Raw genomic sequence first — 24,532 nt, 5'->3', positions numbered from 1 at the left:
GTTGTTGTTTTTACCTGAATAAAGATTCTTTGAGCAAATGCACTGTGCTATGTTTGCAGATTTAAAATCTTCAGATTCTCACACAAAGTTTCCATCAACTAATTGAGTTGCATGAAACACAAACAAACAAATGTGTAGATATATATATATGACTTTTTAGCACAAGCTTGAATTCTTCAGCTGAGGTCCTCTACAACATTTATGCACTGTGGATTAAAAAACAAAAACAGGCACAAGTTACTATCCATCCATTCACTTCAGTTCAGTTGAGTTTAATTCAGTTTTATTTATATGGCATCAAATTACAACGATGGTTGGTATTTTATTTTGCAGTGTAGAGACTCATGATTAAATCTGTAGCAGATGAGTTCTTACTTCTGAAAAATTCACCTCTATTTGACCTGTCCCATCCTTGTCCAAAGTTTTAAAGGAGTCTGTTGAAGTTAAGTGAACATTGAAATATTTTGTCTCATGTCAGTGAGACAAAAATATGATCATGAGGACAGAAACTCCCTGAAGAGAGACTCCAAGCGAACCAGGCAGCACAGGAAGTTGTCAAAGTCAATGGTGGGATTTGCTTCAGTGTAGTGGCCACAATTATGTAATTCAGAGGTTTTTTGATTGTGAAACCTGAGGAAAAAAACAAAGGCAAAACATACCTGACTGCTTCAGTCTTTACTCTTTCAGACCTTTCCAATCTCTGAAAGCCTCTTAAATGTTAGGGCAACGGTAGAGAAACAAAAAGGGTGAAATCTTGCACTTCTCGACAGCATTTCGCATCTCAGAGGAGCTCGTGCAGCCACTTTGTTCTGCATCTCTCTTGTTGTGAGAGAGTGTCATATGTGCAGTTCACCTGTCACCACACCCTTTATTTTGCATGCCAGAAAACTTGTTCCAGCTCAGCAGTTTCAGTCACAGACCACCTTCTGAATTTTGCTGAGTAATTTAAACATTTGACTTGTAACAAAAAAGAGTGCAGATGCCATAGTTTCTTAGTTTGTTTTATTTTTAACATGTTTTTATAGCTTGACAGAAGTTGTAAGAAATGAAAAGCAAAATACCCACCAAGACTACCAAGTTTTTCCCTACTGAACAGAAATATTTGCAGAAAAACCAACTAACATGGCATGTTATACATGTCAGTCATAGTATAGCCCAAAGGGACTTTAGCATTTGGAATATACTGTGTGAAAAGTAAATCAGAAATAAAGGAACTCTCTGTTGATCAGCTGATCTTTCTCTGTGCTCACATCTGAAAGGGGTCCTTGTTGTGTCGCTGTCAGGGCTAGTAGATTGCCAGGCACAGCCACTGCAATAAAAAACAACATTATGCAGCTAGCGGCCCGAATGAGAAGTGCTGAAAAACCAGCAGCCTTTGTTATATTCCTACACACCTGCTGCATGTTCAGCTCAATCTTGCCCGAGTCATCCCTTTCCAGGGTCTTAAACACTTCTGGTAAAGCAGCAAAGACAAAAATAAATTTCAGACAGCGATAAAACATGTAGAAGTGATGTTGCTGTGTTTAGTGACACTTACTAAAGAGCATTTCCAGTTTAAAGAGACAGCCTACAAAGCTGTCAAAGTGTATGGCATACTGAGCATCAGCGTAACGATTCACAACAGCTCTCAGCATAGCACTGTTGATCTGGAACCCTGGGAAACAAAAACATTTCCATCTTATCTACGGTGACCATATTTTGATTTCCAAAAAAGAGGACACTTGGCCCAGTCATGAAGAACTTTAATGATACTGTTTGCTTAAAGAAAAATTTTAAAAACATATTTAAACGATGCCTTCTGTGTGCTGTTAATGAATGGTGAAATAAAAAATGTCATGTAGGCATTTACAAGTCAACAAGTGCAAAAAAATAACTTAAAAACCTCTGGAATTAAATAATGGTACAGAAATAAGGCCTTATCTGTATAAGAAAAATTACCAGTATTGGGTCGGGACAAGGGAAATTTCTTTTGCAGTTCGTCTGAAAAGCTGCACTTGCGCTTTGGCATCTTTTAAACTTTTAAAGAGGCGCACTCTGTCCCGTCTGTGAGGCAGAACAACCACTCACAAAGCAGCAGCTCGTCGATGACGTCACACATATGGGTCCTCTGTAGGCCCATAGAAAAACCGGGACATTTTCATTAATCTCAAAAATCCACCCGGATGCCCCGGACAGAACTTTAAAAGTGGACATATCCAGGGAACCGTAATCTTATCTCCATATATTTGAGGAAGATCTGATGCTGGGGAAGTACAGTGTTGAAAAGATTTCATATATACGTAAACTCTACAATAGCTTAGGAGTCGTGTTACACAGCCTCACCCATGCATGTTTAGTTCCTGTGGAACAGTACACCTGAATAGTACCGTACATACAAGGCGGCAGTCCCCTAACTGGCTAATATAGTTCTATCACTTCTTTTCCATGTCACACAAATTAAAACACAGATAAACATTAATATGCACACACATGCTTTTGTCTGTTTGTGTAAGTCTCAGTAGTCAAATACAATATAATCCCAGAAAAATCAACTTTTGAAATGTGAATTTCTTGGTTTTTCACAAGCGTATCAGACCTGGCAGTTTCTAATATGTATATCATCCTATAGCCACAATGCCACAAGGAGTGACAGTGTAGTCACACCCTAAAGCATTCTCTTTATGCTCTTTTTGACTGTTGGGACCATTAAATAAGACTTGAATCCACAAACTTCTGTAAGGTCAGACTTAATGCAGTCAAAAGGTGATGCACCTGTTGGCCACTAAAATGAATCTATGTTCATAAGTGTTAATTATTAATTATTAAACATCATGCCATTGTCAAAAGAAACCCAAGAACAGATGAGAAACAAAGTAATTGACATCTATCAGTCTGGAAAGGGTGTCAAAGCCACTGCTAAGGCTTTGGGACTCCAGTGAACCACAGTGAGAGCCATTATTCACAAATGAAGAAGACTTGGAACAGCGGTGACATTTCCCAGGAGTGACCACGGACTCATCCAGGAGGTCACAAAAGCACCCAGAACAACAAAACTACAGGTGTGACTTGTCTCAGTTAAGGTCAGCCTTCATGATCCAACAATAAGAAAGAGACTGTGCAAAAATAGCATCGATGAGAGAGTACCAAGGAGAAAACCACTGCCGACCAAAAAGAGCACAAAGGCTCGTTTCACTTTTGCCAAAAACATCTTGATGATCCCCGAGACTTTAGGAAAACATTCTGTGGACTGACGGGACAAAAGCGGGACTTTTTGGATGGTTAAAGTTACCTGCTTTACTGGCAGCATCTCTCATCTCATGGGAGCTCATGGTACCAGATTTGTCTGTGTCATGACTCTTGAAGATCTCCTGTATGAGCCAAGAAGCCATGCCTTGCGTTAACATATACACAGATGTGTTCAAGGATAAGCAGCATGGATTTGAAACTATTTAAATCTCACCAAGTATTTTTGGATTTTCTTCCAAATCAACTGGAATTCCATCAGTCCCAACTTCCCACTTTCATCTTTCTGGACAATGTCAAGGTTACTATGAAGCTCACCATCAGTTATTTATGTACTTTAACTTCCAGATTATACGATTACTTAAACCTAAAAAAAATTGCAGTCGACTCCTTAATAGGATACATCCAGCAGACTGACCATAAGGCGACCTGTCTCAAGGCTGAATCCATCAGTTTTAATGTCAGACCCTGCAGGAAAATGACAACATATTTCTCACTCCAACTATGAATTCATAAAAAAAAAAGAGTGCTTTAAACTTTTGTTGTACTCACGCTGAGAAACTGCATTGTTTAAAATTTTGATCAGTTCAAAGGCGGACACCTCCGTGTTCTGTTTGAAAAGTGGCAGTCATTAACTTCAGAGCCAAATAACAGTAATAAAAGGTTCTTATGTCCCTCAACATACATTGCCAGCCAGCTGCTTGAAGAGTTGCTTCAATTGAGGATCTACATCCTTTTCAGATACCTTGTCCTGTGAGAGAAAAACAGAGAAGATAAAAACAACGAACTGATCAATTTGGACCATGAATGTTAAGCATTTAAGTTTCAGGATGGCATATATGCTTCAGTTTCAGATGTAACGAAGAAAGAAAAGTAAGTCTCAAAAAAGCAGTTTTATTTTATGCACGAACAGCTGTCAGGTGTCACATTATTACCTCCTTTATCTTAGCATCAATTTTCTGCTCCAGTCGTCTGAGGAAAGAGAAACACACCTTTAGCACAGTCTTTCTGATTAAAAAGCTTACTTTTTTAGCTTTAGCTTTGCTTTTCAACTTCAGTGGCAGTAGAAAGTAAAGTGCTGAAATCTGAGGAATTATTCTGCTTGTCACATTACAGATACCTGGTTGCAGCCTCTTTTTCTGTGAACACCCTGAGAATGAAGCTGCCGTTCTTGTGGGGATGGAAGGTTGAGGGAATTATGGCATATTCTCCCGGTGGGAGATTGAAGCGGCCACACACTTCCCGTGTGTTGATGAAATTGGGGCTCATGGCTACATGTTTCTGACGCAGCAGGACGTCAGGCCCAAGGCGGACATTTTTGCAACCTTTGTACTGAACAGATACAGAAAGTCAGGCTCCTCTCAATGCAATCAGTCGAGCTATGTTTGTGATTCTTGTGATTTCCACTTTCTTTTTCAAATTTCAGCTTAAAAGAGAAGGAAAGAGTTAAAGGAAAGTAGACATACAAACCTCATCTGGAACCTGCAAGAAAGGAAACAAATATATCTTAGAAAATTTGTCAGCTGTCAAAAAAAGTATGTGATTTTATGAGCAATATGAAATGAAGCTAAGGTACCTTATAAATGGCAAAACCGATTGTCTCGAGGTTGGGGTCAACCTTCATCAGCCGTCGTCCATCCTTTTGCATCAACCCCACCAGAAAGGTGCATCCGTGCTTCCCATCCAAAGGATTATCATCCACATCCTCTAGACGCAACAGGAACTGAGGATTGGATGGGAATGTGGCTGGACAGCAAGTCAAAATAATAATAATTTTTATAATCTGGACCATGAAAGGAGTTCTTATTCAGACATACAAGGTTTTTGATTTCATTCTAACCTGTGTGATTCCGGCAGCCACCAGCAGTGGAGCCGACCCTCCACATCCCTTCAAACTGGCAGTAGTTCCAGTGACCCACATCATCACTAGTGAGTGTATCTGGGGTCAAATTACAGATCTCCAGCTTGGAGAAATTCCTGATGAAGTCTGAGTAGGACATCCTGAGAAGAACAATTTCTCCTTAAGATAATATTCGGATCATTTTTTAAAGCATGTGTCTTAATGTTAAAGGTACTTTTTGTCCAAAACCTCTGCACGATTTAAGGAAACCACAAGGTGGCAGCATTTTATCGGAAAGTAGTTGACCAGCTTGAACAGGATTACAGTTTTAAAATATTTTTCTTTCTATGTTGTTGTTCAAAGTGGTATTACATACAGTCCAGCTTTAACTCAACTTGAGATGATGTCTTTTGCAACATAATACCTGGATGGTTTGTCATTCTTTTGATCGTTTTGGCTTGTTTTAGAAACTTTTACACGATTCTTCAATGAAGGCTTTTTTAAAGCAGTTTTGATCATAAAGAGCTTTTTGATATTATTCTATTATCATAAAATTGTAATTTTCAGTCAGTATAATGTAGAAGCATGTAGAATTACCAGAACTCTCCATCTTCAGCCACATTGTTTAACTTCAACTTCTCATCTTCAGTGACATGGCTCCATTCACTGGATCTAATTTTGATATTAGGAAGAATCCTAGTATTAATAAATAGTAGCTAATGATCCATCCATCCATCCAACCAAGCATCCATCCATGCCACTTATCCAGCTCTAACTTATTCCTGGTGCACAGAGGTGTTCCCAGGCCAACTGAGAGATATAATATCTCAAGGTTGCCTTGTGTCTGCCAGAAACATCTCACCTAAGAAGCATCTAGGTGGGATCCAAATCACATGTCCCGAACCACCGCCACTGACTTCCATCAATGTAGAGAACCAGTGGCTATATTCTGAGCTCCTCGCACAACCTTTATATGTACAAAATATAAATATTCACCCATCACTCCAAGGGCCTGTCCATTCCACCTCACCCCACGGGTTCCTGATGCGAACCAACTGCACTTGTTGCCCTTTAAAATTAGCCTTGAAGAATAAAGCACATTTAATAGGAATCCAATGTAGTGCACGCTTTTTTTTTTGTTTTCTTTTTTAATTTGAATACCAGTTCACAGTCTATATAATCCGCGTACCTCCTCTGCACCGGTGAGAGAGTATGCATGTCCTTTTACAAGCTTTAGAGATGTAACTGCCTCTGACTCATAGGCACTGGTGATCTGAAAACAGCGAAATTTAAATCCAGTGTGATAATGTCTATCAGACTGATGTCATGCTTATGTGCAAACTGTAATGCAAATCATGATGCAAATAAGACTTACATCAATAGAGCAACCCATCAGTGAACCCAGGCTCAGGGCCCTCTGAATAATGTGAAAGAGATTTGCTGGAGCCTCTTTTAGGTTGTATGTTTCTGCAATTCCTCCGGTGAAATCCTCAAAACCCTCAATAGTGTTTCCTCCTGTCAAAGCCTCGTAGCTGCCATACACCCTGTCAGGCACAAAGGAACATGGGTAGTGTAAATGTATATGTGTACACATACACGCCATTATGATGAAGCAAAAAAATATATGAAGAGCTATCCATACTTAGCGTAGGCCTTCTCCAGCAGTGCGCTCCAAAACTCTGAGCCCTCCGCTGAGTGAACAAACAGCAGCTTTCCATCTTTGGTGGGCAAACGATCATCAACCACCACATCCACCCACTCACCAAACTGCCAGAACTGATAGAAAACATTGATAAGTGTGAGTGCTTTTTTATTAATGAACAAGATTTTGAGATCAAGTTTGTTGAACTGTTAACTTAGCACTGTTACCCGAGCTTCTGGTCGGTTCTTAGTGACAGGTTATACATGATCTGGTGAACGGACAGGTTCTTAAAACACTTTCCTAGTCTGTTTGCACACCCAAAGCACCCTAAACCTCTGAAAACATTAAATACACACTCGTCTTGTAAAAGTGCAAGGAGACTTTTTTCCTCGGGGGTGATTATTCTATCATCTAACTAGGCAGATAATAAGTAACTTCTCTAAATGCTTTCTCATACATTTTTACTGTATATGTGTGTATGTGTGTGTGTGTGTGGGGGGGGGGGGGGGGGGGGGGGGGGGTGTTAGCAAGCGCATCACCTGGACATGCCCTCAGGTTGTCAACACTGTCAACATTGTGACACGTAGTAAGCGCTGGGGCCTGTTAAAACTTATCCAAACACTAGTGCTGTGTGATATTGCAAAATTTGGTGCCGATCTGATAGCAAGTAAATACGGAGCCAGTATTTTTGATACTTTCAAATTAAAAAGGGAACTGTAGTGGTGATCTGCGTGCTGAGAGTTATGAGATGAATCATCATTAGTTTTCAAATTCTGAAGACATTTTAAGGACCACTAAATCTTTGTGATTTATACTAGTTAATTTTACAAATAGTAATCCACAAAACACAAACAATTTTTTTAGACACTGAATGTAAATGTGCTTGTTTCACAAGGTCTTTGGCTCAACCTCTGTTGTTTAAATAGGCTATAAATAACATATACAGTCAGCACAAAAAGGTTCAGACATGTTTAATAGTGTATGTCTAAGGTATATTTTTTTCATAGCCAAAAGTAAATCATAATTTATTTGACACCATACAGTTGGCTATAAACTGAACTAAGAGGATATAAACAGTATTGATCCTAGTATCAATCTGATACCAATACCAGCATTTGTATCGATGCAGTCACATCTGGACTGATCTTCCCTTCAGTAGTTGGCAGAGGTGGGAATAAGCACTTTGGTCAAAAAAGTTAACTGAAGTGCTTTGAATGACAGTACAAATCTGTTTGAACTGCCACAAGGTACCGCAGAGTGTAATCGAATTAGTATTATATGTATGTCACTTCTTACCAAAAGTGTAATTGTATTTAGAATTTATTAACAAAACCAGATAAGAAAATTAGCAAGTGGAGCAAAAGTTTCCTGACCTGAAAGTGAAATATCCCAGCATAACCTTCAGTAAAGCTTTGGTCAGGAGGCACCACACGAGCCAGAATGTCCTGGTTCAAAGTCAGAGAAGCTATGGCAGCTAAGAGCCAGCAGTCACCTGCACGGTAAGGACAGATATATGACTACATGCCCTGAGGTCATGGGCAGCATGTGCTGGTCTCAACAGTGTAGCAGCTTTGCAACCAACAAACAACCATTGCAGAATATGTGGGTGCTACTCACAAATGTCTAAAAAACACAGCTCACCTCATTATTGAGCTGTCATCACTTACCCAGAGTTCCCTGCCGAATGTCCGTCCTTGTAGCGCCGTCATCAATGAACTGAGGGTTGGAACAAAGCTCCTGCAATGAAAGCAAAACATCCTTCAGTAATGGGAAGTACAGTATAATTAGATTAATGAATAAAATAATGAAAATCTTGTAAATATGATATGTTTGTGTTAAAAATGATTGTTTGCTTTGTTGGCCTCTTACCGTTGGCCTCTTCCAAACGATGCCCTTAGTCTTTGATGAGTATGGTCCCAGCTGGTTGTAGCCCAGTGATTTAGGCTCAGGAGGAAAGCGATCGTCCTGAAACAGGTGGCCGGTCTCCAGACACTGCTGCCGCAGAGCCTCATAATCTTGCTTGTAGAATTTCACTGCCTGTGCGTTGGTGCCAATGCCCAATTCCCTGTCTTGCTGACGGGCCAGTCGTCTTGCTGTAGATGTCATCGTCACAAGAATCCGGTCGCAGTAAATGTCCTTCTTTGTCCTTTCTTTCAGGCTTCACTGATGAACAAATCTTTCGCCAGGTGAACACAATCCGAAGTACCTTTGTGTCAGCCTTCTTTATAGCTCTCTCAGGTTCTTGGAACACGGGGTCAGGTGACAAATAGGGTGGGGCTGCTAGGACAGGTGAGGCAAACAGCAGCCAACAGCAGCTCTAAGCAAATCTGCACTAATATGGCAGTGACCACAACTGAAAGACAAATACGGACTACACCCAAGGGACATTCTTATCCTACATTTTAATCTCATCTGTATGTATGGTGGAGATAGGTATGCCTCCCACTTTAAATTTGGACTTTTACACATTCTGTAATAATCTATAGAAGTACCATAACCCAAAAAATAGAGATGTTTTCTCTCCAAGCGTGATTACATGTGGTAACTATAGTTAAGAGTTGTGAAAGGGACTCTTAAAAACATATAGAATGAAGCAACCATCAAACTGAGCTTGAAAACAACTGGGATCTAAATGACACTGCAACACTAAGCCTGGTTGATGCACAGATCCAATTGTGTGTAAACATATACTCTTATTCATCACATCCTCCATGCAGAGCACAGCAAAGTTAAGCTTCAGTCAAACACTTCCTGAAGTCAGTTTGATCAGGAGTTACACTGACTGCAAGCTGTTGGCACGAGTTGTTGTTGTTGCTTTTTTCTCTTTTAACAGAACACGATTCATGTGCGAAAGGCAGGAAAACAGAGACCTGAATACACACGACTTCTTTTAAGAGACGATTTCCATCTTAAATCTTATCCAACACTGGAGCAAAAGCAGCTCATGAACGTTGCATCATAAACCCCTAACCGCTGTGTTTACACTGTCTTGTTTATAAACATAACATGGAAAATGAGCGTCAAAAACAAGCATAGCCTTCAGACATAATAATTCATTATTATTTACCACAGGGTGGGACTGCACTGAGCTCCCTGTTGCAGCTACTTTGAACCAAAAGTTTTGCATGAGAGACAAAAACAGGAAGATTTCCAGGGGCGGACTCAAAAACAGGACATTAATCACATGATGTCTGTTACCTTTGACAAACAGACTTCACCTGCTGTCTTTGTGTCAGCAAAATGTAATGTTGATCTTACTGCAACATTGCTTTACCAGAACACAACAAACCAACACTCTTACAGCTAAATAAATCGAATCCATCTATAAGTACAACAGTTCTTGTGTGTTTATGACATGTTGTTTTAGTTCTCTGCAAAGGCCTCGGCCGATTCACAGACTTGAACTGCAATATTAGCTTTTTTGGCCACTTGGAGGCACTGTGATAGTCGCGTATTTTTAACTTCCGTTAAAAACAGGCCAGTTCAAATACCTGAACCTGAACAAAGGATGAGATCATATTTACACCAGCTATATTTGTACCTTAATCTTTGTAGTCATTTATAACACTTTATCTCCCTGGTAATAATTATTTGGTGTTATCAAGCTTATGATTAACCTTTATAGCGATGATATTAAACTCTCACAAATGTAGTTTTGCTTTCGGTCCTATAAACACCTTTTGAATATAAACACGAGAACTGAAGACAGAATCATTTATGATTGCATTTACACTTTAGGATACATTGTTTGTATTTCGGTGTTTCTTTAGCTCGCACTTAAAGAGTGCGGTTCAGCTATTATTGGGTATTTAATATTTGGTTACTATTTGGTTAATATTTGGTTACCTTTTTCAGAAAAGCATGATTGTTAGTGTTTTATTCATCTACTCTTAACCCAAGATAAGCACTGATGTAATGATCAAAATAAACTCTTCATTGTTAGAAAGACAACCTGAAGTCAGTGCAGGGCAGAGGGTTATGTACTGTAAGCATATGAGACAATGTGCCCTAAAAAATGACAACTACAGAAACTGACTAAAGAGACTTGAGAGCTCTGACTTGACTGCAGTTCATTTATCATGCTTCTCCTGCGCTGGCACTGCGTTTAGGATAATTGCCATACGAAGTCACTGTTAATCAGATGCTTTCCAGATGGTATTCCATGGTGGATCAAAATCTGATGGCACTTTTTGTGTTCATAATCTCCAACATTACTGGCAGAAAAATATCCGAAAACAATGACAGAGCCGCAGATGGCTGCAGAGGCTCTCTGTTGCAACCTCTCCTGAACCTTGTCTGTACATGTCAATCAAAAGTTGAACCAGAAACTCCAAATTTTGGATTCATCACTCCATTCTTAATGGTTTTTAGTCCGGTTCTTGTGTAATTTGTCATATCTCAGCCTCTGTCTCCGTTTCCTTTCTTTTTTCTTGACAGGAAAAACTTAATTTTCTGATAAAACTTCAGAAAACAGATGGTTTAACTGAAGGGCCAGATGAATCCTGCCTCAGGTCTTTGATTAACCTTTTCCTATTTCTTAAAGAGATGACTTTCAGATACTGTTCTTCTCCCAAGGATAGTTTTTAGGCCTGCCACTTCTACTTTTGCCCTCAGGTTGTCAGGACCCACCTCACACTGTGCCAATATACCAGGTTTTAGGCTAATAGCTCAAAATAGTCAGGTACAATAATCAAGAAGATTTCTATTTAAGATAAGATAAGATAGAACTTTATTAATCCCTCGGGTGGGTTCCTCTGGGAAATTCGATTTCCAAAAAAAGCACAGCAACGACCAAAGTTACAGTTACAGAACTGTTATATATATATACACACACACACACACACACACACACACACACACACACACACACACACACACACACACACACACACACACACACACACACATATAAATACAGAGACAAATATAAATAAAATATACAAAGGGGATAAATAGAATAAATAGGAATAAAAAATAAAAATACAAGTGAATTGCACATTTCAAGTATTGAGTCTATTGCACTGTTGACTATTTACAAAAAGTATTGCACAAGGTATTGTACAGTGAGGTGAAGAGGCACTACAGCTTAGTTGTTCCCTCCTTTGTCCTCCTGTTTCCCCTCCCTCTCCCCTCCAGAGAGGAGTTAAACAGTCTGATGGCGTGTGGGACAAAGGAGTTTTTAAGTCTGTTAGTTCTTGTCTTGGGGAGAAGCAACCTGTCACTGAACAGACTCTTCTGGTTGTTAATGGCCGTGTGCAGAGGATGCCCAGCATTGTCCATAATGTCCATCAGTTTCTTTAATGTCCTTTTCTCTGCCACTGTCACCAGAGTGTCCAGCTTCATGCCGACCACAGAGCTAGCCTTCCTGATCAGTTTCTCCAGCCTGGATGAGTCCTTCTTTGCTGTGCTGCTCCCCCAGCACACCACAGCATAGAAAAGTACTCCAGCAACCACCGACTGGTAAAACATCCTCAGGAGCTTCCTGCAGATGTTAAAAGACCTCAGCCTCCTGAGGAAGTACAGTCGGCTTTGGGCTTTTTTATACAGGTGCTCTGTGTTGCATGACCAGTCCAGTTTATTGTCCACCCACAGCTTTGACGGTGTTATACAGTATTACAGAATAATGTTGCAGTCAGTTGTAATTTCAGCCTTTCATATTTTCATAGCGTGATATTGACCAATGTAAGTGTTTTGTTCATGGTTAACTGCCATCTTTAGCGCCTCCAGCGGCAGTGTGTGGTGGGTGTGAGCGGTGGCCCCTCCTCCTGTAGGGGCGTGGGCGGTGCAGCAGTGTGGACGGTGCAGAGGGGTTGGACCTTGGCCTGGACCTGCGATCCAACGGAACCAGTGTCTCCACCAGATTTATACAGTTTACTACTGTATCCAGTTCATTTGCAAGGAGCTGGAAATTAGCGTGAAAGCGGCGGTGAGTGTCGTTTTGTGCGTTTTATTTCTTTGTTATTTGGAGAGCTTGAAGTTAACGGTGCCTTGTGAAGTGCAGGCCACAGTGCGGTTTGTTTGATTTGATTTAATGCATGCTTTATCTCTCGCAAGAGTCAAGACAAATAACAGCCGTCTAATTCTGAGATCACAGATTTAATTCAGCTGCGTTATCCAGGGTTAAATGAGAGTGTGAATGTGCTCTGCTGTTACCAGAAATCTTTAAAGCGGGTGCGCGTAAAGACAGGCCTGCAGCACACTTCTGAACAGGTGCTCTAAACCATTTGTGTAATGACATAATGTCACTTTTAAGTCTGGGGCCTGTGAAATCACAAATGAACTGAAGGAGCAAACGTGCATTACTCAGACACTAATACTGCTCCTCTGTTTTTTGTTTTTATTTTTTTATTGACAGACTGTTGTTTTTTGTTAGGGTGCTGCTGAAGTCCTATTGATTACTTTATTTGGAGGAAATAAAAAGATCCTTGTGATCAGCAGTCTTTGAAAGAGCAGAGAGGAATTCCCGCAGCTCAATGGGGAGTGGGGCCTCAGAGCGGGGGCACGATGGCCCTTTAAACAATGTTCCTGTCTGCGGGTTGTTTTTACCAAAAGCATAGCCTGTTTTTGCACACCAGCTCATTCTCCAACCTAACCATTTTTCTCACGAATGTCCTGGCCCCCTCACCACTGCAGCTCCAGCCCAGTTTACCCTTCCAACTTTCAGCGCCCAGATTATTTACCTAACTTGGCTCATTTGGATTCCTTTTGAGGCAAGTAGAGAGCCAAAGGATCTAGTCAGCACTGATTCATGAGGTACCAAATTCAAGTCTAAGGGAAGTTTACGTCTTTTGAACTCATGATTTCCTTGCATAGGTTTTTTTCTTTTCCTTGAAGATTTGAATATAGCCTGGAAAATAAGACACCCCCTCCCCCCCAATCAATTTTAAACTCTGCATTTCCCTTGTATTGTGTATCTGATTTAAGAAAAAAAAAAAGCAGCTTATGTGAATGACCTTTCTCTCTGTTTTTGTCTGATTCCCCCTCTCAGCTTGCAAATACAGACAAGGTATCACATTTCTTCTTTTGCTGCTCTGGGTTCAGGGTGGTGATTCTTATAACACAGTTACCCATAGTCACTATTCTTTGTTAATGCCATCACTTATCATTTGGTTTTCATGATAATACAAAATGAACTTGGAGCTAAACTAAGAATGAAAAAACTGAGTTATGACAGGTTTTACCAGGGAAACTCGCAGGATTTGCTTTCTGTGGGGCCGTAACCTGGAATGAGGAAATACTGAGGTCATAAATCTGGTCACTTTGCACCTCACTACACTCAGAAAAACAATTCTTAAACATTTTGAAAAATTTTGAAAAAATGCATTTTATTAAGTGAAGGAATTGTTATTTTTTTGCATATGAAATGTAAAAAAAAATCTGAAATGCCTATTTTTTAAGTTGCTTACATTACCTATAAGGGACAATAATAATAATAATAAATGACTTGACAGACCTCAGTGTTCTCAGAGCCTACAGCCTTCACTTTTATGCTAGATGCAAGCTAACATCATAATGCTGAATTTCTGCGTCACAAAGGGTTCCCAGCTAGCTGAATGCAGGTTTTGATTGCTGTATTATAACTCTTAGACATGAGTGTGTCACAGATTAGCTTGCTGCTATTTATAGATGACACCGTGCATACCCAACCACCAACTCTGTATTTTTATCTTGCACCAGCATGTATTCAGTTGGAGGGATATCTGCAAGCATATATGCCAACAGGCTCCGGGCGGAAGGGATGGGTTCCAAGGACCAAGCTGTGCACTTTGCGGGCCAGGATTACGAGGCACTGAAGCAGGAATGTCTGGAGTCAGGCTGCCTGTTTGAAGACCCCTATTTCCCTGCCGAGCCTCCATCTCTGGGCTTTAAGGAACTTGCCCCCTATTCCTCTAAAACAAAGGATGTGGAGTGGATGAGGCCCACGGTGAGCTAACCGAGAGGATGCACAGGCACCGTAGTCTGTAGTCTTATATGAGAGTCTGAAATTAAAAAATAACATTTATTTTGCAGACGTTTATATAAAGACAATTAAAAGTTTATTGCTTTTGGCCCATCTCATATGATATTTCACAACTTGTGTGCTGTTTTGTCTGTCGCTGGACATGACTGGACCTGCCAGCAAACATATCGATGGCAGTTTCTCATTTCATGTCTGCCAGCTCAGACAGAATAAGACAAGTAGAGACAGGGACTTCTCTGACCACAGCAGCTGTTGGCATGTAACACATTCTCTGACCGCTCCCTCCCCGGGACATTTGTTTACAGTGCAGGAAGTTGGCACATAAATGATATGATGCGTCAAACATTATAGTCATGATAACGAGAAAACACACCATCTTTTCTAAGGTTTTACATATCAGGACATAAACATTATCTAGTCCTCTCCAGTTCTTGGAATTAAATAAATACATCCTCACATGAACAGCAACACGCAATGCGTTACACAATGTTATTCTTCAGTAAAGATGACGCCGTTACGGAGAAACAGTGTTTGAAAAACTAAGCACTGCCCATGATTCATTAGCTTGTAGTGCCACCTTTAGGAGCAATAACATTTTGCTTTCTTTATGACTTTATTAGTTTCATATCACTGAGGAGGAATTTTGTCCCACTTTCCTTTATGGCAGTGCTTCAGTTCATTGCTGGTATTTGTTTATGCACAGCTTTTTAAGGACCGACCACAGCATTTTAGTCAGGTTGAGGTCTGGACGTTTGCTGCTGTGCTTGGGATCATTGTCCTGTTGCTGGATCCAGTTTGGGCCAGGCATTAACAGTCAGACAGATAGCTTCATGTCCCGCAGCTGCAAAACAAACCCAAATCATCACTCCTCCACCACCGTGCTTGACAGTTGCTACAAAGTGTTTGTGCCGATATGCTGTGTTTGGGTTTGTGCATCAAGACCAAACATCTCCCCTTTGGTCTCATCTGTCCAAAGAATATTGTTTCAAAGTTTTGTGATTTGTTCAAATGCAACTTTGCAATTTTAAGCCATGCTGACACGTCCTTTGTTTTGTTTTTTCGGAGAAGAGACTTTCCTCTGGCCACCCTTCCAAATAAGCCACACTTTTTCAGTCTTTTGCCAATTGTGCTGTTATGAACGTTAACATTTTACATGCTAACTGAGGTCAGTAGAGTTTGTAGCTCTTGGGGTTTTTTGTTTTTGCAGTTTAACTTGCATGATTTGACATTGGGGTGAATTTGGCGAGATTTCCTCTCCTGGGAAGATTGGTGACTGCCTTGAATGTTTGCCACTTGAGAGTAATATTTCTCACTGTTGAATGATGCCCTACATTTCATTTGGAAATGGCCTTCTAACACTTCCCAGATTGACAAACAGCACCTGTATCTTTCTTGCTTAGCATTATCTTTAACACACTTGCTTCAGTGAAGCAGTAAGGGTTTTCCACAGTCAACTTCTGTGTTGTTCTCAGACTTGCTAAAGGCTGTATTGTTTTTATTATGTCCCAATACATAAAAACCTCAGAATTTAAAGAGGGTGTGCTTTCTTTATACAATGACTGTAGATTAAAAAATGTTCAAATCTTTGACTGTTTGATTTTTGATTTCCAAAAATATTTCTCAGAACAACTTATTTTCTTTTTTTCTCCATAGGAACTAACACAAGACCCTCAGTTCATCGTTGGTGGTGCAACCAGAACAGACATCTGTCAGGGAGCACTGGGTGAGTCATTAATGCTGAATCTGCCATGAAAACCAGGACGCCACAGATGGATGGAGGTTCCTAAAGCTTTTTTTTTTTTTTTTTTTAAATTGCAGGTGACTGCTGGCTCTTAGCAGCCATTGCTTCTCTCACGCTGAATGAGAAGCTTCTTCATCGGGTTGTCCCACACGGTCAGTCCTTCCAAGACGACTATGCAGGAATCTTCCACTTTCAGGTAATTTCACATCATCATCTTCTACAAACTCTCTTTGCAAGCACTTCATTTGGATGGAGTTCTTGATTATTGCTCTGTGTTGCAGTTCTGGCAGTTTGGCGAATGGGTAGATGTCGTGATTGATGACAGGTTGCCAGTAAAGGATGGGGAGCTAATGTTTGTCCATTCAGCTGAGGGTAATGAATTCTGGAGTGCACTCCTGGAGAAAGCTTATGCTAAGTAGGTGTCTGCCCGCTACATCGCTTAGCATTTAACAGCAAGCCATAATCTGAAGAGCTGTTGTGTACGGCAATCAATGTGAAGTGTGTTCTTGATGTGCTATCAGGCTGAATGGCTCCTATGAGGCTTTGTCTGGAGGGAGCACCACTGAAGGGTTTGAGGACTTCACTGGTGGTGTGTCTGAGATGTATGAGCTCCGCCGAGCTCCAAGAGATCTCTACAGGATAATTGGCAAAGCACTGGAGAGAGGCTCCCTGCTGGGCTGCTCCATCGATGTAAGTGCTGAACACATTTTATTAAAAGCACCCCTGTTTCTTTCCATGCTAAAAGGCTCATACTGAGATGCACTAATCATGTTTTATATAAATACAGATCACCAGTGCCTTTGACATGGAGGCTGTTACATTCAAGAAGCTTGTGAAAGGCCACGCCTACTCAGTCACTGGGCTGAAGGAGGTCTGTTTGCTGTTGTTTGCTGGATTGGGCATCGTTTTTAGTCTCTGCCTGACCGTGAAAGTTGTGGTTTTAATTTTTCTGTCATTCTGCTGTTATGTAGGTTAATTTCCATGGCAACACCGAACGCCTCATCCGAATACGTAACCCTTGGGGCCAGGTGGAGTGGACTGGTGCATGGAGTGACAAGTGAGTGTGTTCAAATATGAGTAATATTAATAATGATAATAATCTTGATTTCTTAGTTCTTTGTATATTTATTACACTTACATGTTTTGGATCAAACACTTTGTTGTATTAGACAAAGATAATCTGAGAAAATACAAAATCCAGTTTTAAATTATGATTTCATTTATGGAAACTGAAACTTTGTCATTCAAACTTACCTGACCTTGTGTAAAAAGGTAATTGCCCCTTAAACTGTAACTGGTTGTGCTGACCTTGGCAGCAATAATTACAATCAGGCCTTTGGGATAACTGGCAATGAGTCTTTCACATTACTGCGAAGGATTTTGGCCCACTCTACTTTGCATGACTGCTTTAATTCAGGCATGTTGGAGTGTTTTTGAGCATAAACACCCTGTTTAAGGTCATGCCAAAGCATCTCACTCTGATTCAAAGTCCAGACATTGAATAGGCCACTCCACTTTGTTTTCTGTTAGCCATTCAGAGGTGTTTCAGATTGCTGTCCTGGTGCATAATCCAAGTATGCTTGATTTTTAGAGCATGAACGGATGGCCACACATTCTCAGTTAGAGCAGAATTCATGGTTCTATCATTTACAGCGAGTCTATTTGGTCTCTCGATTCAGCAGGTTTGGCAGCAAACAGGCCGGTGTGTGGCTAATGAAATTGAACTCAGCTTTCCAAAAAAAGTGGATAATCACAATTAATTCACCATTTAACAAGGAGGGCAATTTTTCACAAAGGACCAGGCAGCATTTTTTCTTTTAATGGACGAAATCATGATTTGAAAATGGCATTTTGTTTTAACTTAGTTTGATCTGAAACATGTCAACATGACAGATATTTAAAAGAAATAACAAATCAGGAAGGGTCAAATACAGTGCACCATCTTCACTAATTGTTCTCGCCTGCTTTTCTTGTCATTTGTAGTTCTCCTGAATGGGATCAGATCGACCCTTCTGAACGAGAAGACTTGCATCTGCAGATGGAAGATGGCGAGTTTTGGTACTAGATGATTTTAAAGAAACAGACAGATATTTTTGCCTGGATGAGAATATTGTGTCTTTGTCTTAACAATAAGCTACAACAAGGCTTTTAGCAAAAACTCAGCATAAACAATCAAAGTTTAAGAGTAAACACTAAACTGACTCTGACCATAGATAGAAAATCTTTGCCTTTAAATCCATTTTGTAAAGATATAAATGTGGTTTTATTCCATCCAAAAACAACTTAAAAGCAGTGACTTGCTGCTGGAGTGTTATCTTGTAAAAAAAAACCCAGCTGGTTTGTTTGTACAGCTGTAATTACCAGTATAATGTGCTGTTAATTATTTCCTTCTGATCTATTATAGTGCTAGGCTTACTGTTTCCCAGCTTCAGGTTTATCATTAACACACAGATATGAGAGTGCTGCAAATTTGATCATCAAACTCTTATAGTGAGTGAAAAAGCACAGTGTTGAACTAGCTGTTTAAGGAAAGCTACAACTACATCTTCCAGGATGTCCTTCAGTGATTTCATCAGGCAGTTTTCTCGACTAGAGATCTGCAACTTGACTCCAGATGCTCTGAGTGACGACAGCCTGAGCCACTGGAACACCATCAAGTTCTACGGCATGTGGAGGAGAGGGAGCACCGCCGGGGGCTGCAGGAACCATCCCAGTGAGTCCTAACTGTGTATACCCCACAAACATGACTTTTACAATCAAGTGTACACAGTTTCCGCAGGTGAGTGACTGTTGGACCATGAAGCAGGCTAACATAAATGTCCCGTCTGTGCAGACACGTTTTGGATCAACCCTCAGTATAAGATCACGCTGCTGGAGGAGGACGACGACCCAGAGGACGATGAGGTGGCGTGCAGTTTTTTAGTAGCCCTCATGCAGAAAGACCGGCGCAGATATCGACGTCAAGGTCAAGACATGCACACCATTGGCTTTGCTCTGTATGAGGTGCGAACAGAGAAAATCTGTATTGTCCCTTTGCCTTGTTTGTATGTTTAAAAGGATCCTCATGCTCATTCCTTAAACTCTTTCCCCTGTTTTTGCAGATTCCAGAAGAGGTAAGCAGAGCATCACTTTACTACTTTTTAAAAAAGATTCATTACCATTACTCTTAGTGTAATGTGAACCATGTGTGTCTGTGATTACAGTAAATGGAGCTAAAAGCCTGCATATGTATTTGAACCAGTGTTCTGCTTGCTGCTGCCTTTAGTACAGAGGCTGCCAAAATGTCCATTTGAAGAAGAATTTCTTTTTGAGCCATTCCTCCTGTGCTCGCTCGGAAACCTTCATCAACCTCCGGGAGGTGAGCACACGGCTCCGTCTGCCTCCAGGAGAGTACCTCATCGTTCCCTCCACCTTTGAGGCCGGTAAAGAGGCCGACTTTGTCCTAAGGGTGTTCACTGAGAAGCAGTCAGAGACCGAGTATGTTTACGCTTGTATTTTGTTATTTATTTTCACCCATTACAATGTGTGGAAAAGGAGGCCTTGTACCAATAGAGTTTGTCTGTTGCAGAGAGCTGGATGATGAAGTCTCTGCCGATTTGGGAGAGGATGTACGTATACATCAGTTGGAAATTTTAAATTATTACACGTATTGCAAGAATGCTAAGGCTTTTTGATTTTACACCCTGTACCTACCATGGTTTGCTTTCCTACAGGAAGAAATAACTGAAGATGACATTGATGACTCTTTTAAGGCCATGTTTGCTCAACTTGCAGGAGAGGTAGGTTTTGAAAAGATCTCTCTTACTGCTTAGCATCTTTTCACCTACATACTACTTTTATATAATTATCTGATAAAACGCCATATGTAGTGGTAATAGTTGCGTTTGCAGTATTCATGATAGGAACAAAGCCAGTAAAGTTGCTCTTAGTTGCAAAGTTTAGTTGTCCTTCATTGTTTTGCAGGACATGGAGATTTCTATTCATGAGCTGAGGACTATTCTAAACAGAGTCGTCGCCCGGCGTGAGTGTTCTCTTTATTTTGGGTGCAATTCACATATTACTAATACATCTCCCATTACTGTATTAGATTCCACTGTAGTGCCCATTCCCTTTAACTGTGTGTCTTTTTTTAGCCAGATGGTTTGAAGGTCTTTTTTTTTTTTTTTTTGTCATTTCAGACAAAGACCTGAAGACCGATGGCTTCAGTATGGAGTCTTGTAGGACCATGGTGAACCTGATGGATGTATCCTCTGGTGTTATCACACCTAAATCTTACAAAACTGACTATTTTAGGCATTAAATTGTGCCTTTAGCATGTGATTTGTTTGGCCCCTTGACAAAATGTTTCCTAGAAAGATGGTAGTGCTCGTTTAGGACTTGTGGAGTTTCAGATCCTCTGGAACAAGATCCGAAAGTGGCTGGTAAGAGCGATTAAAACAGGAACGTTATACTTAGATTGTCTGTATTTCTATTTATGTTACCGTCTCCTTCTCTCAGGTCGTTTTCAGACAATTCGACCTCGACAAGTCAGGGGCCATGAGCTCATATGAGATGCGACTTGCTGTGGAAGCAGCAGGTATAATTTTTCATATCAAAGCATCATATTGACACAGCTACACACTGGCTTGCCTGCTTGTTAAACCAAGTATAGGTTAACAGCCAATCACATGGCGTCTCTGAGGTTTCCAGAGACTGGTCAGAAACAGAAAAAAAATATCCAGTGAGCAGAAGTTCTTTGACCAAAATCTCTGATGAATTGTTTCAAGCATTTTGACTCTGTGCTATTAAGAACTAAAGCAACTCTGAAGGCAAAAGCAGATCCAACCTGGCAGTAGCAAGGCATACCTAATTATGCTATAAAGTAGTCTGCAGAGGGACGTAACACTGACCACTAAGTGAATACTAACCCGTTTTAAACTCTATGTAGGTTTCAAGCTGAATAATCGACTCCACCAGATTCTGGTGGCCCGGTATGCAGAGAATGAGATGATTGACTTTGACAGCTTCATATGCTGCTTGGTTAAGCTTGAAGCCATGTTTAGTAAGTAATGTTGACAGACACATTAGAAATAAAAGCAGCATAGTGGCACCATATTTCATTATTAATGCAGTGGCAATAAATGATGAAAACTTTGAATTAATAGGGTCTTTCCGAAAATTTGACGAGGCAGGATCAGGAGAGGCAGAGATGACCCTGACAGAGGTGAGTGCTGTTTTAAAAAGAAAATGTATCCAGTATCCTTTTGTCAAACTTTTCTGTTTGTCTAACTTTATTTGTTACCTTGCTAGTGGCTTTATCTGACCATGTGTGGTTGAAGAGAACCTTCTGTTAAGGTGTATCGAGTAAGGGCACAGTGCCTGCAGACTGCCGTGAAGCTGGAGCTATGAAGACCCTTTCGCCCTAGAAACCTTCAGATCCTTTTACACATCCCACCTCAGCTTAAATAAAAGTTGCAAAATAGCTGTGTAACAGAAAACCAAAGTCCAGCAAAGCCAACGTGGTGCATCCTGGACATATTTTAGGATCTATGCAAAGCTACAGCATGTAGCCGTCACCATATGATATAAATGTGTCATCTTTATTTACAGAGCATGGCCATGTGCATGTAGAAAATCACTAGCTGCAATGTTTACTGCGAGTTGGTTTTACATGTTTTAATTTTGATGTCACTCTCTGCTGACAATTTCACTCTTTGAAGTCTGTCTGAGAATCTGTTTCTGTGCTATTTCTAAAAGTGCTTTAGTTTCTCAGTAATTGTGCATTCATTTGTTTAAATCTTGTTTTAGTTTTAGTGTTGAGTCAGCAGTTTCACTCTTACACCTGTAGGTGTCACTACAGAGCCAATCTGATGTCAGTGGCAAACTTGAAACATTTAATATGTACTGAGTTGAACCTGTTTAACATGACGTTGATGAATTGAAGCCACTCACCTCTTAGGTTTTTTGGTTTTTTGTTTACTAAATTGCACTTGCATTATAGTTGAAGCTGCTTGAGAAGTTGCCTCACATTAATAATGTATCCGTTCACTTTTAGTGACCTTTACAGGAATCACATGATACTGATGATTGCCTTATACACACAGAAAAAAAAAAATCATGGTACGAACAACCAGTAAAATGTGCCAGTCATGTGTTACGAATGTATTTCGTGCCGTCAATAAATATTCAAAGGCTCATGATATTTTTCCATTGTTTCCACAACACAAGTTTGCCCCACATTCTCTTTGGCTACTGGACAAGAAGTGTCTATGCTTTAAAGGTAAAGCCTGTATTTATTGTAAGCTTTGGGATGCTTCTGTAAAAAAGACATGTTTATAAAGATTTGACCTAATTGCAGTACCAAGTTAAAAACCAAAAACAATTGCAATAACATCTGTTCGTTTAAAGTTTATTGAAGACAACTTGAGCACAAAATGTTCACATATTTGACACAGTTAGACAAATGAATTAGCAATTGCCAATACTTTAGAGTAATCTCCCTCTAGTTTACGTAGATGTGTGGGTACAGGGACTTTAATCCTTGTTCCTGTGGGGTTCCCATTGTCCTCAATGAGTACAACATTGTTAGAATCAAAGCGTGGAGCCATCCGCTCTCCAGGCATTTTGTGTCCAACGATAAGCGCCTTCTTCTTTTGTCCTTTAATGGCAAGTAACACTCTGTCACCAACTTTTCCTACGCCGTTCTTGGTGTAGACATGGATCACTCTCGGAGGACGGTGATATGGAGTATTTCCAAGAGAACTGTTGTCCACTACACGTACTCTTGTCATTTTTTGAATGGCTGCAGCAACAGCAGATACACTGACAAGACAAAGAGTATATTAGTCCTGTCCAACTTAAGGAGTTAAGTTCATTACTCATTACCAAGCATCACTGACCATGACAGTCACTTAGATCTCTCAGTCAGCAGGTATGCAAGTAATCCACTTTTCTACTAAAATATAAAGCTAAATATCATGTGATATTGTAAATTGAACAAGTTGCCTCTTATACTGCTCCATAAGCACTTAATAAAGAAATGATTCAGGGCTGGCTCATGGGGGTAATTTAGGACACAAACTGCACCGGATAACTGAATTAGAAAATTCAATTGTATAATAGGACATTGAGGCTGAGGGGCACGCCACTGCTGTAAAATGAAAGTGTTCAGCCTGTCCTATGAGACCAGCTCTTGCATATATTTCAGGAAAACTGTTTACATGTGACTTTAGAAGAATAGGGAAAAATACTCACACATGGAAGGACCTTCCCTTCAAATAATAAAAAACAAACAAACCTCACATCCTTTTTTCCCGCATGTCTGAAAATAATCAGCTCATAAAACCCAGCACTACAGCTTGACTACTAATGACTTTGGACATTCACTATTCAAAAGTTTATTCGGGTTTCCATCCACGTCTTAAACTTAGATTTACAGTAAATGCAGTTTAAATATATAAGAGTTTAAAAACAGCACTGCGGTGTCACATACGCACATTACGCAATATATTTAAAGCTGCAATAAAAATGCTACGTTTTCTGGTCAACTGGATTATTTTTGCTGAATTGGTTTCTTTAGATGGTCTAACAATGGACACAATACAACATTTCTAAGAATTTTACCTGAAATTCCTCTGACAATTTAGGGACGCCGTCTCCATGAGTAGCCCAGAAAGGGATCTTGAGAGCCAGGGAAGAGCCATAATTACAGCAAATACTATGTCCGCTGAAAAGAGAAATAGTGTGTAGTTAGCAGCTAGTAAGCTAAAGGCATTAGCTAACAATCACATGGAAGCCAGACTAAAGCTTATAACAGAGCCGAACACTTCTTGCTTTATAGTCTTTGCAACAAATACTATATCACATATAATAATTATAGAAAGAAGCTTTAAGTTTAAAACAAATGTCTCGCTAATCGTTACCTATATTTTAATTACGCCCCATGCCAATGTCAAAAGTATGGCGTCATCAGCAGGCGACCACCAACCGACCTAGCAGATATATGCGTTATCATGTTGTTGTTAAATAATTCTTATTGCACTTAAGAAAATATGTTTTTATTTATTTAGTTTTATACGTATTACTGCGAACCATTTCATTTCCGTACAGACAGTCCTCACAAAAAGGAAAAGGTTAAACACAAAAACG

The 24,532-nt window shown here is 40.1% G+C and overlaps 3 protein-coding genes across 5 annotated transcripts; 1 reads left to right on the top strand and 2 right to left on the bottom strand.

Annotated features, from left to right (window-relative positions):
• Window positions 1-1,001: 1,001 nt before the first annotated feature.
• Window positions 1,002-8,939, bottom strand: LOC147316415 (calpain-2 catalytic subunit-like). The gene is made up of 21 exons (XM_086259912.1): window positions 8,574-8,939; window positions 8,372-8,441; window positions 8,078-8,196; window positions 6,705-6,838; window positions 6,438-6,606; window positions 6,252-6,335; window positions 6,059-6,144; window positions 5,660-5,734; window positions 5,063-5,223; window positions 4,799-4,968; window positions 4,693-4,704; window positions 4,343-4,554; window positions 4,158-4,194; window positions 3,908-3,973; window positions 3,775-3,832; window positions 3,626-3,690; window positions 3,440-3,508; window positions 3,269-3,347; window positions 1,538-1,654; window positions 1,395-1,453; window positions 1,002-1,309 (listed from the first exon to the last, which is right to left on the bottom strand). Exons 1-21 carry the CDS (start codon window positions 8,808-8,810, stop codon window positions 1,286-1,288), a joined length of 2,103 nt encoding a protein of 700 aa, XP_086116038.1. The 5' UTR covers window positions 8,811-8,939; the 3' UTR covers window positions 1,002-1,285.
• A 3,548-nt stretch (window positions 8,940-12,487) lies between these two features.
• Window positions 12,488-22,579, top strand: capn1a (calpain 1, (mu/I) large subunit a). Of its 2 annotated transcripts, XM_086259906.1 has the most exons (23): window positions 12,488-12,630; window positions 13,693-13,710; window positions 14,382-14,628; window positions 16,318-16,387; window positions 16,483-16,601; window positions 16,687-16,820; window positions 16,927-17,095; window positions 17,193-17,276; window positions 17,377-17,462; window positions 18,389-18,463; window positions 18,958-19,118; window positions 19,239-19,408; window positions 19,507-19,518; window positions 19,671-19,882; window positions 19,974-20,013; window positions 20,119-20,184; window positions 20,369-20,426; window positions 20,584-20,648; window positions 20,758-20,826; window positions 20,903-20,981; window positions 21,333-21,446; window positions 21,550-21,608; window positions 21,695-22,579. In XM_086259906.1, the coding sequence occupies exons 3-23, from the start codon at window positions 14,383-14,385 to the stop codon at window positions 21,719-21,721; spliced, it is 2,115 nt and encodes a 704-aa protein (XP_086116032.1). In that variant the 5' UTR covers window positions 12,488-12,630; window positions 13,693-13,710; window position 14,382; the 3' UTR covers window positions 21,722-22,579. The 2 variants fall into 2 exon arrangements, with proteins under 2 accessions (XP_086116032.1, XP_086116033.1); XM_086259907.1 differs by lacking the exon at window positions 13,693-13,710.
• A 198-nt stretch (window positions 22,580-22,777) lies between these two features.
• On the bottom strand, window positions 22,778-24,494 carry mrpl14 (mitochondrial ribosomal protein L14). Of its 2 annotated transcripts, XM_086259910.1 has the most exons (4): window positions 24,476-24,494; window positions 24,307-24,375; window positions 24,008-24,110; window positions 22,778-23,206 (listed from the first exon to the last, which is right to left on the bottom strand). In XM_086259910.1, exons 3-4 carry the CDS (start codon window positions 24,085-24,087, stop codon window positions 22,840-22,842), a joined length of 447 nt encoding a protein of 148 aa, XP_086116036.1. In that variant the 5' UTR covers window positions 24,088-24,110; window positions 24,307-24,375; window positions 24,476-24,494; the 3' UTR covers window positions 22,778-22,839. The 2 variants fall into 2 exon arrangements, with proteins under 2 accessions (XP_086116036.1, XP_086116037.1); XM_086259911.1 differs by lacking the exon at window positions 24,476-24,494 and having other exon boundaries at window positions 24,307-24,423.
• Window positions 24,495-24,532: the final 38 nt, after the last annotated feature.

Source organism: Aulonocara sp. 'chitande type north' Nkhata Bay, linkage group LG13 (assembly GCF_057382095.1).
Source record: "Aulonocara sp. 'chitande type north' Nkhata Bay isolate Kocher_YH1m ecotype deep benthic linkage group LG13, A_spYH_male_GT1.1, whole genome shotgun sequence".
In the NCBI taxonomy this organism is placed as follows: Eukaryota; Metazoa; Chordata; class Actinopteri; order Cichliformes; family Cichlidae; genus Aulonocara; species Aulonocara sp. 'chitande type north' Nkhata Bay.
The sequence above is the reverse complement of the archived record's forward strand: the minus strand, read 5'-3'. Positions and strand labels throughout refer to the sequence as shown.

Coding starts and splice junctions, on each gene's coding strand:
- capn1a (XM_086259907.1), top strand. CDS start 14,383: ATGTATTCAGTTGGAGGGATATCTGCAAGCATATATGCCAACAGGCTC. Junction 20,014..20,118: donor CTGCCGATTTGGGAGAGGAT/GTACGTATACAT, acceptor GCTTTCCTACAG/GAAGAAATAACTGAAGATGA. Junction 20,827..20,902: donor ACAAGATCCGAAAGTGGCTG/GTAAGAGCGATT, acceptor TCCTTCTCTCAG/GTCGTTTTCAGACAATTCGA.
- mrpl14 (XM_086259910.1), bottom strand. CDS start 24,087: ATGGCTCTTCCCTGGCTCTCAAGATCCCTTTCTGGGCTACTCATGGAG. Junction 23,207..24,007: donor AATTGTCAGAGGAATTTCAG/GTAAAATTCTTA, acceptor TTGTCTTGTCAG/TGTATCTGCTGTTGCTGCAG.
- LOC147316415 (XM_086259912.1), bottom strand. CDS start 8,810: ATGACATCTACAGCAAGACGACTGGCCCGTCAGCAAGACAGGGAATTG. Junction 6,839..8,077: donor CTGGGATATTTCACTTTCAG/GTCAGGAAACTT, acceptor GTTTTCTATCAG/TTCTGGCAGTTTGGTGAGTG. Junction 3,833..3,907: donor TCAAGCAGCTGGCTGGCAAT/GTATGTTGAGGG, acceptor CTTTTCAAACAG/AACACGGAGGTGTCCGCCTT.